The sequence below is a fragment of the Entelurus aequoreus genome, linkage group LG14 (genome assembly GCF_033978785.1).
Source record: "Entelurus aequoreus isolate RoL-2023_Sb linkage group LG14, RoL_Eaeq_v1.1, whole genome shotgun sequence".
Classification (NCBI taxonomy): Eukaryota; Metazoa; Chordata; class Actinopteri; order Syngnathiformes; family Syngnathidae; genus Entelurus; species Entelurus aequoreus.
In genome coordinates, this window is record NC_084744.1 from 28,887,080 (window position 1) to 28,902,486 (window position 15,407).

A 15,407-nucleotide genomic window follows, 5' to 3' on the forward strand; every position below is an offset into this window, starting at 1 on the left:
AGGATGACGTATGCGCGTGACGTAGCCAGTAGAACACAGGTATGGCTTCCCCATTGAAGCCAATACGAAATAGCTGTTTTCATCTCATTATTCCACAGTATTCTGGACATCTGTGTTGGTGAATATGTTGCAATTTGTTCATTGCATCATGGAGAAAGAAGCTGAGCAAGCAAAGAAGAAAGTCGGTGCGAAGCGGAGTATTTTGCGAGGGAAGTCAGCAACACAACACAGTCGGTGTTTCATTGTTTACATTCCCGAAAGATGCAGTCAAGATCGAAGAACTCGGACAACAGAGACTCTTACCAGGAGGACTTTGACTTCGTTAACAGACGCAGACGCGATACCGTGAGTACGCTTCCAAACATTTGATCGCTTGCTATAACTAGCTCGAGCTAGTAACTAGGAGCTAGCATAACAAACGCCTAGGTGTTTGTTATGCGGGATTAATTTGTGGCATATTAAATATAAGCCTGGTTGTGTTGTGGCTAATAGAGTATATATATGTCTTGTGTTTATTTCCTGTTGTAGTCATTCCCAGCTGAATATCAGGTCCCACCTGCGCGCTTCCAAACATTTGATTGCTTGCCCGTACGTGTGTGTCACGTACGTAACTTTGGTTAAATATATAAGCTTTATGAACCTTGGGTTAGGTGAACGGTTCTTTGGGCTGAGTGAGTGTGTGTGTTGTGCAAGTGTTTGAATTGTATTGGCTGGTTATATATACGGGATCCCGTCCATATTACCCGCTCGAGCTATAACTAGCTCGAGCTAGTAGCTAGCATAACAAACACCTAGGTGTTTTTATGTGGGATTAATTTGTGGCATATTAAATATAAGCCTGGTTGTGTTGTGGCTAATAGAGTATATATATGTCTTGTGTTTATTTACTGTTGTAGTCATTCGCAGCTGAATATCAGGTCACCCCCGGCTCTCACAGGATCTTCCCTATCTGAATCGCTTCCACTCCCCACTAGTCCTTCACTTGCACTTTACTCATCCACAAATCTTTCTTCATCCTCGCTCAAATTAATGGGGAAATCGTCGCTTTCTCGGTCCGAATCTCTCTCACTTCATGCGGCCATCATTGTAAACAATAGGGAACTTTGCGTATATGTTTAATTGACTACGTCACGCTACTTCCGGTAGGGGCAAGCCTTTTTTTATCAGATACCAAAAGTTGCGATCTTTACCGTCGTCGTTCTATACTAAATCCTTTCAGCAAAAATATGGCAATATCGCGAAATGATCGAGTATGACACATAGAATAGATCTGCTATCCCCGTTTAAATAGAACAAAATCATTTCAGTAGGCCTTTAAATTTAGGCATAGCAACCACAAAAGAACACAAACTAATGCCATCTATTGTCCTTAATTGCGTTTAGTTCTGCTCTCAAACACTACTAATATACGAGGGTACAAACTCGATTGTATCACAGAAAGTTTTCCACACAAATGAAATGTTAAAACAAATGTTTCACAATGTTTTCATTTTAATGTAATACAATGGACTGACACTTTGCCATAAATCTTTTAAATATTTTATATTAAACTATTTGTATTGCATTTAAACGCTAGAAGCATTCAAACATTGTGTTACAAGATCCACAGTGGTCTCCATCGGCTTCTGTTATGTTGCAAGCAAGTATTGACAGTTTATTTAGAAGTCCCGCAGCTGCTGCTGTTCTCACCAACACACTTGTGTTTGTTAATCTGGTATTTGTAAGAGAATCTTTTATCACACACACTGCAACTGTACACTTTCTCTCCAGTGTGTGTTCTCATGTGTTTCACCAGTGTTGACCTTTCGCAGAAGCTTTTGTCGCAGCTTGAACAGGAATGTGGTTTTTCACCGGTGTGGGTTCTCATGTGCACTGTCAAAAATGTATTCCGTGCGAAACCTTTGCCGCAAATTGAACAGGAATAAGGTTTTTCGCCAGTGTGCGTTCTCACGTGCATTACAAGTGTCGATCGGTCACAAAAGCTTTTGTTGCAGCTCGAACAGGAATAAGGTTTTTCGCCAGTGTGTCTTCTCATGTGCACTTTCAAACTCTGACTGTGTACAAAGCCTTCCCCACAGATCGCACAGGAAAACAGTTTCTCTCCGGTGTGTCTTCTCATGTGTACTTTCAAATCACTGCTTTGTATAAAACCTTCGCCGCAGATTAAACAGCAGAACGGTTTTTCTCCTGTGTGTATTCGTGTATGTTTTTTCAGAGTTTCTTTCCAGGAGAATCTTTTGCTGCAAACTGAGCACTTGAATGGTTTTTCCCCCGTGTGCACTCTCATGTGGGTTTTCAACGTATCTTTTTGTGTAAAACATTTATCACAGATTGAACAGGAAAAGGGTTTCTCGCCTATGTGTATTCTTGTATGTTTTCTCAAATCACTATTTTGTATAAAACCTTTGCCGCAGACTGAACAGATGAAAGGTTTCTCTCCGGTGTGTATTCTCGTGTGTATGATCAAACTTTCCTTCCGGGAGAATTGTTTACTACAAACCGAGCACATGAAAGGTTTCTCTCCAGTGTGCGTTCTCGTGTGTATTTTCAGATGACAATGGTGAGCAAATGTTTTGTCACAGTGGGAACATTTCAAGTGGGTGTTGTCAGTGTGACATGTCTTATCTTCTTTAGAGTCTTCATCATCAGTGTCAGGAGAGTGTGACGTTGTGTCCTCACTATCTGATAGTGGAGCTAAGAGCTTGTCTGCTTGTGATCCTCCACAGTGGTCTCCATCAGCTTCTGTTGTCATGTGTTGTGTTGAGCTGCTGCTTGGAGGCTCCGCCTCTCTCTTCTCCTCACTTTCACCTTTGACCTCGTCATCTTCACTCTTCACAATGACACCAATTACTGGGAACTCCTCCAACCATTCAAGCTGCTCTCCCTCCTGACTGATGCTGTGTTCCTCCTCCTCCTCTTTAATGTAGGGGGGCTGGTGCTCCTCCTCTTCTTTAAAGCGGAAGGACTGTGGCTCCTCTTGCGCCATCCTAGAGGTCCACTCTTGCGGCTCAAGAAGATGTTCTTTACTGACAGGACACAAGAAGACAATCACATGTTTTAGAGTAGTCCAGTCACATGACACATTGCTCTGAGGATCCTATCAGTCACCATGTTGACAATGCGCATAAACAAGACCAACACACAGTATGAATAATAATAATAGATTTTATTTGTAAAAAGCACTTTACATTGAGTAAACCAGTGTTTTTCAACCACTGTGCCGTGAGATACAGTCTGGTGTGCTGTGGGAGATTGTCTAATTTCACCTATTTGGGTTAAAAATATTTTTTGCAAACCAGTAATTGTAGTCTGCAAATGATGTGTTGTTGTTGAGTGTCGGTGCTGTCTAGAGATCGGCAGAGTAACCGTGTAATACTCTTCCATATCAGTAGGTGGCAGCCGGTAGCTAATTGCTTTGTAGATGTCGGAAACAGCGGGAGGCAGTGTGCAGGTAAAATTGAGTGTAATGCTTAAACCAAAAATACACAAAAGGTGAGTGCCCCTAAGAAAAGGCATTGAAGCTTAGGGAAGGCTATGCAGAACGGAACTAAAACTGAACTGGCTACAAAGTAAACAAAAACAGAATGCTGGACGACCGCAAAGACTTACTGTGGAGCAAAGACGGCGTCCACAGTGTACATCCGAACATGACGTGACAATCGACAATGTCCCCACAAACAAGGATAAAAACAACTGAAATATTCTTGATTGCTAAAACAAAGTAGAGGCGGGAAATATCGCTCAAAGGAAGACATGAAACTGCTACGGGAAAATACAGAAAAAAGAGAAAAAGCCATTAAAATAGGAGCGCAAGACAAGAAGTAAAACACTACACACAGGAAAACAGCATACAACTCTAAATAAGTGATGGCGTGATGTGACAGGTGGTGACAGTACACCTACTTTGAGACAAGAGCTATAGTCATGCATGCTTGGTTATGCTTTAAAGTCATATCCAACAATTGCGACGACTTTTTACTGTCAACTGAGTTTCCTTTTTTAATGATTTCTGCTGCTGGTGTGCCTCCGCATTTTTTCAACGCAAAAAATGTGCCTTGGCTCAAAAAGGTTGAAAAACACTGGAGTAAACAACCTCAAAGTGCTACAGTGTATTGAACTTTTTTTTAAATAAAAAAAAAAAAAAAGATAATAAAAAATAAATACAAATAAAAATTAGAACAGCCAAATAGCTAAAACTAGTATGCACATATCTAAAAAAAAGGATTTTTTTAAAAAAAAGAAGGGTTTTTAAGCTTTTTTTAAAAGCATCCACAGTCTGTGGTGCCCTCAGGTGGTCAGGGAGAGCATTCCACAGACTGGGCGCATGATGACCAAAACAGTCTGGATTTCAGGTTTCGGTTCTCCGGTTGGATGTTTCTGTGCGTGTGTGGGTTTTCTCCAGCTCCTCCCACATTCTATAAATATTCATGTTGGGTTAATTGAAGACTGACTTATCAATATGTATAATTGTGGGTGTGAATGATTTTCACGTGTTCTGCGATTGGCTGGCGACCAGTTTAGGGTGTGACCTACCTCTTACCTAAGTCCGCTTGAATAGGCACCAGCTATGCGACCCTGAGGATAAGCGCTATAGAACAGGTCTGGGAAATTATATTGACTCGGGGGGGCAAAATTTACAGAAAAAAATGGGTCTGGGGGCCGGTATATCTGATTTTTAGGAATACTAATACAAAACCTCACAATAATGTCTGATTGATTGCTAAAAACGTTATGACAGACCGCCTTAAAAAACGGAATGGAATTTTTTATTTTTTTACTGAATGAGACACCCAGAAAAAAAAAAATGTGGGATTTACAATATTAACTATGAACGATAAAACACTGAATATTGACAACATGTGAACGTCACACCCCCTCTTGATCGACATATTTTACAATCAAGCGAAACGCAACAAAAATGCAAAAAACTCAGTGAAATATGAATGTGAAGGGTTAAAAAACAAGAACACACCTACAATTTTATATATCTGATATATCGCTAAGCTTTAGAACTTTGCTGTAAAAATCTCCTTCCGTGTCTGTCCCTGACACTTGCATTTCAGGCTGGCCGCTCTGGAAACACTCTGTGGAAACACCTTCATTTGCCCAGGTCTGCTATAGAAGATAAATGAACATAAGACCCCTGCTCGCATAACCGTACTTGCCAACCTTGAGACCTCAGAATTCGGGAGATGGGGGGTGTATATTGTAGCGTCCCGGAAGAGTTAGTGCTGCAAGGGTTTCTGGGTATTTATTCTATTGTGTTTATGTTGTGTTACGGTGCGGATGTTCTCCCGAAATGTGTTTGTCATTCTTGTTTGGTGTGGGTTCACAGTGTGGCGTATATTTGTAACAGTGTTAAAGTTGTTTATACGCTACCCTCAGTGTGACCTGTGTGGCTGTTGATCAATAATGCCTTGCATTCATTTATGTGTGTGTAAAAGCCGCATATATTATGACTGGGCCGGCATGCTGTTTGTATGGAGGAAAAGAGAACGTGACGACAGGTTGTAGAGGACGCTAAAGGCAGTGCCTTTAAGGCACGCCCCCAATATTGTTGTCTGGGTGGAAATCGGGAGAAATTCGGGAGAATGGTTGCCCCGGGAGATTTTCGGGAGGGGCACTGAAATTCGGGAGTCTCCCGGGAAAATCGGGAGGTTTGGCAAGTATGCGTATAACCGAAGGACAAAATCCAACAAAATGTAAGCGTAATTTATGAAATCCTGTAGCCCAGCTAGCATATGTTAGCAATGTTTTGTTTTTTTAAGAGAACAGATTTAAATGTTTATATTTGTCACGTTCACAAGTTCAACTTTGTTAAACACGTCCACACTGATGTAGGGTTGTACGGTATACCGGTACTAGTGTAGTATCGCGGTACTATACTCTGTTTGAAAAGTTTTAACGGGCATGACGGCTCTTCATCACCTCGTGACATTGCTGGTTTTATGAGCAGAGGAGCATGTTCGGCAGCGCACAATCATGGAGTACTTACAGACACAGAGTGTAGGCAGAAAAGGGAGGACAGATTACTTTTGGCTTAAAAACTAACAATAAAGGTGAAGTTATAACACTGAAACGCCCTCAGGAAGAGGTGCTTTAAGACATGGTTAGCTAGCTAGCAGCTAAAGTCCATCCACATTCAGCAGTGTTGTAGCTACTTCTAAATCACTAATCCTCGTCTCCATGGCGACAAATAAAGTACGTTTCTTACAAGTATCATCCCTGCAGGACGAGGAATAGCTCAACATGTTTCACTACACACCGTAGGAGGATACCGTAGCTCACCGGCGTCACAATGTAAACAAATGCCATTGGTGGATCTACACCTGATATCCACTGTAATGATACCAAGTATCTCATCGATACTACTGTGATTACACCAATAATTTTCATCATCACAAAATATTATACTCATAAACTCAGGAAATATGTCCCTGGACACATGAGGACTTAAATTATGACCAATGTATGATCCTGTAACTACTTGGTATCGGATCGATACCTACATTTGTGGTATCATCCAAAACTAATGTAAAGTATCAAACAACAGAAGAATAAGTGATTATTACATTTTAACAGAAGTGTAGATAAAACATGTTGAAAGAGAAAGTAAGCAGATATTAACAGTAAATGAAGAAGTGGATTAATAATAAATTTTTACAGATTGTCCTTCATAATGTCAAAATAATAGGTAGATAAATGACACAATATGTTACTGCATACTTCAGCAGACTAATTAGGAGCCTTTGTTTGTTTACTTACTACTAAAAGACAAGTTGTCTAGTATGTTCACTATTTTATTTAAGGCATAAATTGCAATAATAAACATATGTTTCATGTACACTAAGATGTTTTGTTCAAATAAAGCCAATAATGAAATTTTTTTGTGGTACCCTTTATATAGAAAAGTATCGAAATACTTTTTGGTACCGGTCCCATGAAATTACTTACAAGTGTTTCTTTCATCTGGTCCAGTTGTAGACCTTTTAACAAAAAAAACGTAGTTTTTTATTTTGTTGCATCAATGATTTGTTGAATGAGTAAAATACGTGAACGTTGTTTCCGCATGACCGCTTCAACAAAGTGTATATTTGAGCAGCGCACCTATTGGTGATGCAGGTCACGCTGTGGGGTGAGGGGTTATCTTTGTGCGTCAAGGGTGATATCTTGTGGAAAGAGAGCAAAGAGCCCAAAGAAGACGATAGAGAGGTTTTACAATCATTAAAAGGTGAAAAAGAGACATCGCGGAGAAATGTTGAGCTGGCATTTGATTTGATTTTTATTAAGGATCCTTATTAACTGGTTGCCACAACAACCCACTAGTCTTCCTGGCGTCCACAAACTCAATACAATTACAAGTAAAAGCATATAACTATAACTACACAATTTTTAAGCATCAATAAGAAAACAAGCAAACAATTTACAGTCACAGAATAATAATTACCATATAAATATAACTACACAATACAAAACCAAACAAAAATAATCAACAAGCAAACTACAAAACCCCGTTTCCATATGAGTTGGGAAATTGTGTTAGATGCAAATATAAACGGAATACAATGATTTTCAAATCCTTTTCAACCCATATTCAGTTGAATATGCTACAAAGACAACATATTTGATGTTCAAACTCAAACATTTTTTTTTGTTGCAAATAATCATTAAATTTAGAATTTGATGCCAGCAACACGTGACAAAGAAGTTGGGAAAGGTGGCAATAAATACTGATAAAGTTGAGGAATGCTCATCAAACACTTATTTGGAACATCCCACAGGTGAACAGGCAAATTGGGAACAGGTGGGTGCCATGATTGGGTATAAAAGTAGATTCCATGAAATGCTCAGTCATTCACAAGAAAGGATGGGGCGAGGGTCACCACTTTGTCAACAACTGCGTGAGCAAATAGTCAAACAGTTTAAGAACAACCTTTCTCAAAGTGCAATTGCAAGAAATTTAGGGATTTCACCATCTACGCTCCGTAATATCATCAAAAGGTTCAGAGAATCTGGAGAAATCACTCCACGTAAGCAGCATGGCCGGAAACCAACATTGAATGACCGTGACCTTGATCCCTCAGACGGCACTGTATCAAAAACCGACATCCATCTCTAAAGGATATCGCCACATGGGCTCAGGAACACTTCAGAAAACCACTGTCACTAAATACAGTTGGTCGCTACATCTGTAAGTGCAAGTTAAAGCTCTACTATGCAAAGCGAAAGCCATTTATCAACAACACCCAGAAACGCCGCCGGCTTCGCTGGGCCCGAGATCATCTAAGATGGACTCATGCAAAATGGAAAAGTGTTCTGTGGTCTGACGAGTCCACATTTCAAATCGTTTTTGGAAATATTCGACATCGTGTCATCCGGACCAAAGGGGAAGCGAACCATCCAGACTGTTATCGACGCAAAGTTCAAAAGCCAGCATGTGTGATGGTATGGGGGTGCATTAGTGCCCAAGACATGGGTAACTTACACATCTGTGAAGGCGCCATTAAATCTGAAAGGTACATACAGGTTTTGGAACAACATATGCTGCCATCCAAGCGCCGTTATCATGGACGCCCCTGCTTATTTCAGCAAGACAATGCCAAGCCACATTCAGCACGTGTTACAACAGCGTGGCTTCGTTAAAAAAAAAAGAGTGCGGGTACTTTCCTGTGGTCCAGACCTGTCTCCCATCGAAAATGTGTGGCGCATTATGAAGCCTAAAATACCACAAGGGAGACCCCGGACTGTTGAACGACTGAAGCTCTACATAAAACAAGAATGGGAAAGAATTCCACTTTCAAAGCGTCAACAATTACTTTCCTCAGTTCCCAATCGTTTATTGAGTGTTGTTAAAAGGAAAGGCCATGTAACACAGTGGTGAACATGCCCTTTCCCAACTACTTTGGCACGTGATGCAGCCGTGAAATTCTAAGTTAATTATTATTTGCAAAAGAAAAAATAAAGTTTATGAGTTTGAACATTAAATATCTTGTCTTTGTAGCATATTCAACTGAATATGGGTTGAAAATGATTTGCAAATCATTTATCATTTATATTTACATCTAACATAATTTCCCAACTCATGGAAACGGGGTTTGTAGTTTACAGACTCAGATGAAATATTACTTTCCTTTTAAAAATCTGTTTACTTTCAATGCATTGCACCATAGCAGTACAACAATGATGCAGCACAATACCACAAACTGCATATTTAAGGGTAAACGTCTATTTTGGTAAAGAACAGGGGTGTCAAACTCATTTTAGCTCAGGGGCCGCAAGGAGGAAAATCTGTGCACATGCGGGCTGTACTATTAAAATCATGGAATTAAAACTAATAAATAAAAACAACTTCCGGTTGTTTTCTTTTGTCTTACTTTGGCCAAAAATAGACAAAACACATTCTGAAAATATTACAATAAAAATATAGAAAAAATACTGGCAGCGGTGAAGTTTACATCCATGATGGAAAGAAGAAAGTGAATGAATGTTTATAACTGAATACATTGTTTGAATTAAGTAACGTTTATGACAGGGGTGTCCAAACTTTTTCCACTGAGGGCCGCACACGGAAAAATTAAAGCATGTGGGGCCCATTTTGATATTTTTCATTTTCAAACCATAACAAAATATTTGGATTTTTTTTTTTAATTTTACCTTTAGGGTGCCCGAGGACCATAAATGGTCTCAGTCATTAAAATTTAAAAAATAAGTCAAATTTGTATTATTATTTTTTATTTAACGCTTACAGTAAATCTCTATATTACTTTTAAAAAAAAAAGGTTTTATGGCTTTTTTTGTCAAAAACAACTTTGTTTTTTATAGTAAAACTGAAATGTACAGTATTTAGTAATTAGACTCCTAAAAGATCAATAATGCAGGACACCATTGATTTTAATTATTTAATATTTTTGAGTCATCACAGTGAAAAGATAAATAAAATACCACTAAATATATTTGGGATCCAAAAGGTGCCCCACTCAAAAAGTGATACATTTTTATTAGTTTTTTTAACTTTCAACACTTAAGTTACGAGATCAACTTCAGATACATCTGTTGATTTTACGTTTGAACTATTATTTTGTTTGTTTTGCTCTTTTGTCAAAGAAAACGTTGTTTTTAAAAGGCAACTACACAATATATGAAATATTTACCACATAAAACATTTTAAAGTGAACTATTTGAAGTAATTGGAGCCCTGAAAATAATTCATTATAACATGGATTTTTTGTCATTATTATTTTTTTGAGCAATGGCAAAAAAATTAAAAATAAAGAAAGACAAAAGAAAAAAAAACCAGCCTGCATGGCAGCTTTTGTGTCAACATTGCAACTTTTTCTCGTTAGATTTCACCTCATTCCACTTTTTTTAATGTTATTTTTTATTTTTTGCAATAGCATTTCCAGAATGTGTGGCGGGCCGGTAAACAATTAGCTGCGGGCCGCAAATGGCCCCCGGGCCGCACTTTGGACACCCCTGGTGTATGACAACCTTTTTCCAAAACACAATATAGAATGTGGGGTTTAACAGGATAATGCATACATGTATCATTTGTTTTTTTAAAACGGTTACAAAAATGTACTGTGGGACCCCATTTTTATGACTCGATGGGGTCCATGGGGCCCCATTTTGAAAATTCCTAGCGCCAACACTGATTGAGTATTGGTGCGTGCAAAACAGCAGCAGGGCCACTTCGAATAATAATAATTAAATATCATCCCGGGGGGGCCATGGATAATTAGTTTGCGGACCAGATCCGGCCCGCGGGCCTTGACTTTGACAATTAGGATATAGAACGTGAGTGTGAATTTTGTCTGTCTGTATTGGCCCTGCGATGAGGTGGCGACTTGTCCAAGGTGCCTTCCACCCAAGTGCAGCTGGGATGAGCTGCTCCAGCCACCCTGTGACCCCAAAAGGGACAAGGGGTAGAAAATTGATGGATGGATGAAAGTCTATTTTGGCTAGAACTCTATGACGACACTGACTTGACTTTGGGAAAATAAATATTTGACATGTTGGCCTTTTTACTTTATTTAAAATCTTTGGGGATATGTTGTGTTTTACAAAATGTGAAAATACTGGAAGCATTTCACTTTTATAGAATGTGCTTTTCTATATTAGAAGATAAACGTGCCTATATGTGTTCTCATTCATCAGGTTATTGTTATTCTCATGGCATTCAACTGATCAAGACGTTTGTCCTCTCATCCGAGTAGTTTTCATCAGTTCATGCTCATAGACTTTGCTTGAACCGATCTAGTCTGAGCGCTCGGTGCCAAGGTCCTAACGACCGTATTTTTCGGACTTTTAGTCGCAATTTTTTTTCATAGTTTGGCCGGGGGTGCGACTTATACTCAGGAGCGACTTATGTGTGAAATTATGAACACATTAGCGTAAAATATCAAATACTATTATTTATCTCATTCATGTAAGAGACTAGACGTATAAGATGTCATGGGATTTAGCGATTAGGAGTGACAGATTGTTTGGTAAACATATAGCATGTTCTATATGTTATAGTTATTTGAATGACTCTTACCATAATATGTTACGTTAACATACCAGTTGGTTATTTATGCCTCATATAACGTACACTTATTCAGCCTGTTGTTCACTATTCTTTATTTATTTTAAATTGCCTTTCAAATGTCTATTCTTGGTGTTGGCTTTTATCAAATACATTTCCCCAAAAAATGCGACTTATACTCCAGTGCGACTTATATATGTTTTTTTCCTTCTTTATTGTGCATTTTTGGCCTGTGCGACTTATACTCCGGAGCGACTTATACTCCGAAAAATACGGTAATTGCCCAGGCCTGTTCTATAGCGCTTATCCTCAGGGTCGCATGTAAGCTGGTGCCTATTCAAGCGGATTTAGGTAAGAGGAAGGTCACACCCTAAACTGGTCGCCAGCCAATCGCAGAACACACATGACAATCATTCACACCCACAATTATACATATTGACAAGTCAGTCTTCAATTAACCCAACATGCATATTTATAGAATGTGGGAGGAGCTGGAGAAATCCTACACACGCACAGAAACATCCAACCGGAGAACCGAAACCTGAAATCCAGACTGTTTTGGTCATCATGCTCCCAGTCTGTGGAATGCTCTCCCTGACCACCTGAGGGCACCACAGACTGTGGATGCTTTTAAAAAAGGCTTAAAAACCCTTCTTTTAAAAAAGCCTTTTTTTAGATGTATGCATACTAGTTTTAGCTATTTGGCTGTTCTAGTTTTTATTTGTATTTATTTTTATTATCTTTTTTTTTTAATACACTGTAGCACTTTCAGCCTGTTGTTCACTATTCTTTATTTATTTTAAATTGCCTTTCAAATGTCTATTCTTGGTGTTGGATTTTATCAAATACATTTCCCCAAAAAATGCGACTTATACTCCAGTGCGACTTATATATGTTTTTTTCCTTCTTTATTGTGCATTTTTGGCCGTGCGACTTATACTCCGGAGCGACTTATACTGCGGAGCGACTTATAGTCCGAAAAATACGGTATTTATCCTCTAACATGAGGAGCGTGTGCACAGGAAGGAACGCTTTTGTTCCTCTTGTGGCGTGAAAAAAGAATATGTCCGTCAAGTGTTAACCACAGATTTGAATCGTTCATGTACGGCAGGGGTCCCCAAAATTTTTGACTCGGGGACCGCATTGGGTTAAAACAATTTGGCCGGGGGCCGGGCTGTATATATATATATATATTATATATATATATATCTAATATATATATATATATATATATATATATATATATATATATATATATATATATATATATATATATATATATATATATATATATATATAAATATATATATATATGTATAAATTATATATATATATATTATATATATATAGCGCACTTTCCGCGCGCGCGATGATGTCACGTTATCGATGAGAAAATGCATTTTTACACAATATGATTTGCCTGAGTTGCTAGGAGACACCGTGAGTAGCAAGCGGTACAAAGTAGATAAGAAAAATAATAATAATTAAAAAAAAATTTAAAAAAAAAAAGTTTTTATTTTATTTTTATTTTTTTATACTTGGGACTTCCCGCGGGCCTGATTTTGGACGCTGGCGGGCCGCATTCGGTCCGCGGGCCGTAGTTTGGGGACCCCTGATGTACGGTATCGAATCGTATGTACACTAAATCGTATCAAATCGAATCGCCCATCACAAAGATTTACATCCCTAGTTTTTAAAAAAGGGCAAATCTATGTATGAATTGCTTCATTTTTTTTTCCACTCAAATAAATAATCTGAACTGAACTAATGTATAACCACATTTTTGTTTACGCTGACCTGGCTTGTTCACCGAGTGGGCATGCAGGATTGTCGTATTCGCGCACATTCGTCAAAATGGCTCCTCTGTGTTGATAGGCTCATCTTGTTCCAAAGGTCTAAACTAGAGATATCGATAAATGCTTTAAAATGTAATATCGGAAATTATCGGTATCAGTTTCAAAATTATCGGTATCGGTTTCAAAAAGTAAAATTTGTGACTTTTTAAAACGCCGCTGTGTACACGGACGTAGGGAGAAGTACAGAGCGCCAACAAACCTTAAAGGCACTGCCTTTGCGTGCCGGCCCAATCACATAATATCTACGGCTTTTCACACACATAGTGAATGCAAGCATACTTGGTCAACAGCCATACAGGTCACACTGAGGGTAGACGTATAAACAACTTTAACACTGTTACAAATATGCGCCACAATGTGAACCCACACCAAACAAGAATGACAAACACATTTCGGGAGAACATCCGCACCGTAACACAACATAAACACAACAGAACAAATACCCAGAACCCCTTGCAGCACTAACTCTTCCGGGACGCTACAATATACACCCCCCCAACCCCGCCCACCCCAACCTCCTCATGCTCTCTCAGGGAGAGCATGTCCCAAATTCCAAGCTGCTGTTTTGAGGCATGTTAAAAAAAATCATGCACTTTGTGACTTCAATAATAAATATGGCAGTGCCATGTTGGCATTTTTTTCCATAACTTGAGTTGATTTATTTTGGAAAACCTTGTTACATTGTTTAATGCATCCAGTGGGGCATCACAACAAAATTAGGCATAATAATGTTTTAATTCCACGACTGTATATATCGGTATCGGTTGATATCGGAATCTGTAATTAAGAGTTGGACAATATCGGAATATCGAATATATGCAAAAAAAAGCCATTATCTGACATCTCTAGTCTAAACTGAAATATTCCCACATTGGTGCGGTGGCGTTTGGTTTTGTGATCATTTTGTCCATGTTAGCCGCTACATGCTAATCAGTTGCACTCTGCAATGCTAACAGGCCAGCGGCCCCGCCTCGCCGCACAAAGAGTCAAAGAGTCACCCCCTTTTCATTCCACTATGATACAAACACGAGTAGCCGCTAAAAGCATGCACATGGCGATTTATCGACGTTGGAAAACTTGTCGACTTAATTTTCATTTATCGTCAGTTAATTGACTTATCGAATATCGGCCCAGGCATACACAGGATTATAATTTATTATTATTTTAGTCGACTGGTCACCGATTATTCTTTGGGGATTAGTCGACAGGTTAAAACGATTATTTTTTTATATGATTATATGTACCGTATTTTTCGGACTATAAGGCGCACTTAAAATCCTTTCATTTTCTCAAAAATACAGGTCGCCTTATAACCTGGTGCACCAAATGAACGGCATATTTCTGGTTGTGCTTACCAACCTCGAAGCAATTTTATTTGGTACATGGTGTAATGATAAGCAACACCAGTAGATGGCAGTTACACATAAAATATACATGTAAACTGCAATATGACGCCAGTAAACAACACCAAAACTTTAAATGTTCCACTGAGAATATAGAACATTACACACGGCACTCAAAAATCTGTCAAAATGTTTTTAGTAGGACTTCCCTAAGCGATTATTAGTATTATTTAGTTCTTGTTTGCAGATGACTCGGCCCTGCTGGTATCAAACAAGGACAAGTCACAGGTGGAGAAAATCCTCAGTGCTGAACTCTGTAGAACTTGCACCTGGCTCGCTGACAACGAGCTATCCATACACTTGGGTAAAACGGAATCCATCCTGTTTGGGTCCCACATCAACCTTAAGAAAGTCAATGACTTCACTATAAAAGTGGGTGACATTGTTATCACCAGGAAAGATGAGGTCACCTACAGTAGGTTCCATTCTAGAGGCTAATCTTTCCTGTGATAAAATGGCAACCAACTAAATCAAAAAGGTCAACCAACGAACGAGATTTCTCTACAGAATCTCCTCTCTGGTCAACAAAAGCACCATGAGGATTCTGGCGGGAACTCTCGTTCAACCCTTTTTCGATTACGCATGCACCTCCTGGTACCCTAGCACCTCCAAAACCCTCAAATC

General features: G+C 38.9%; 1 protein-coding gene across 1 annotated transcript in view; it reads right to left on the minus strand.

Moving 5' to 3' along the window:
* Positions 1 to 1,412: 1,412 nt before the first annotated feature.
* Positions 1,413 to 15,407, minus strand: part of LOC133664271 (zinc finger protein 569-like) — a 40,686-nt gene continuing 26,691 nt past the window's right edge. Inside the window, exon 5 of the mRNA XM_062068783.1 lies at positions 1,413 to 3,026. Within this exon, the coding sequence (XP_061924767.1) occupies positions 1,655 to 3,026 (1,372 nt within the window). The 3' untranslated portion in view covers positions 1,413 to 1,654. The remainder of the gene's footprint in view (positions 3,027 to 15,407) is intronic.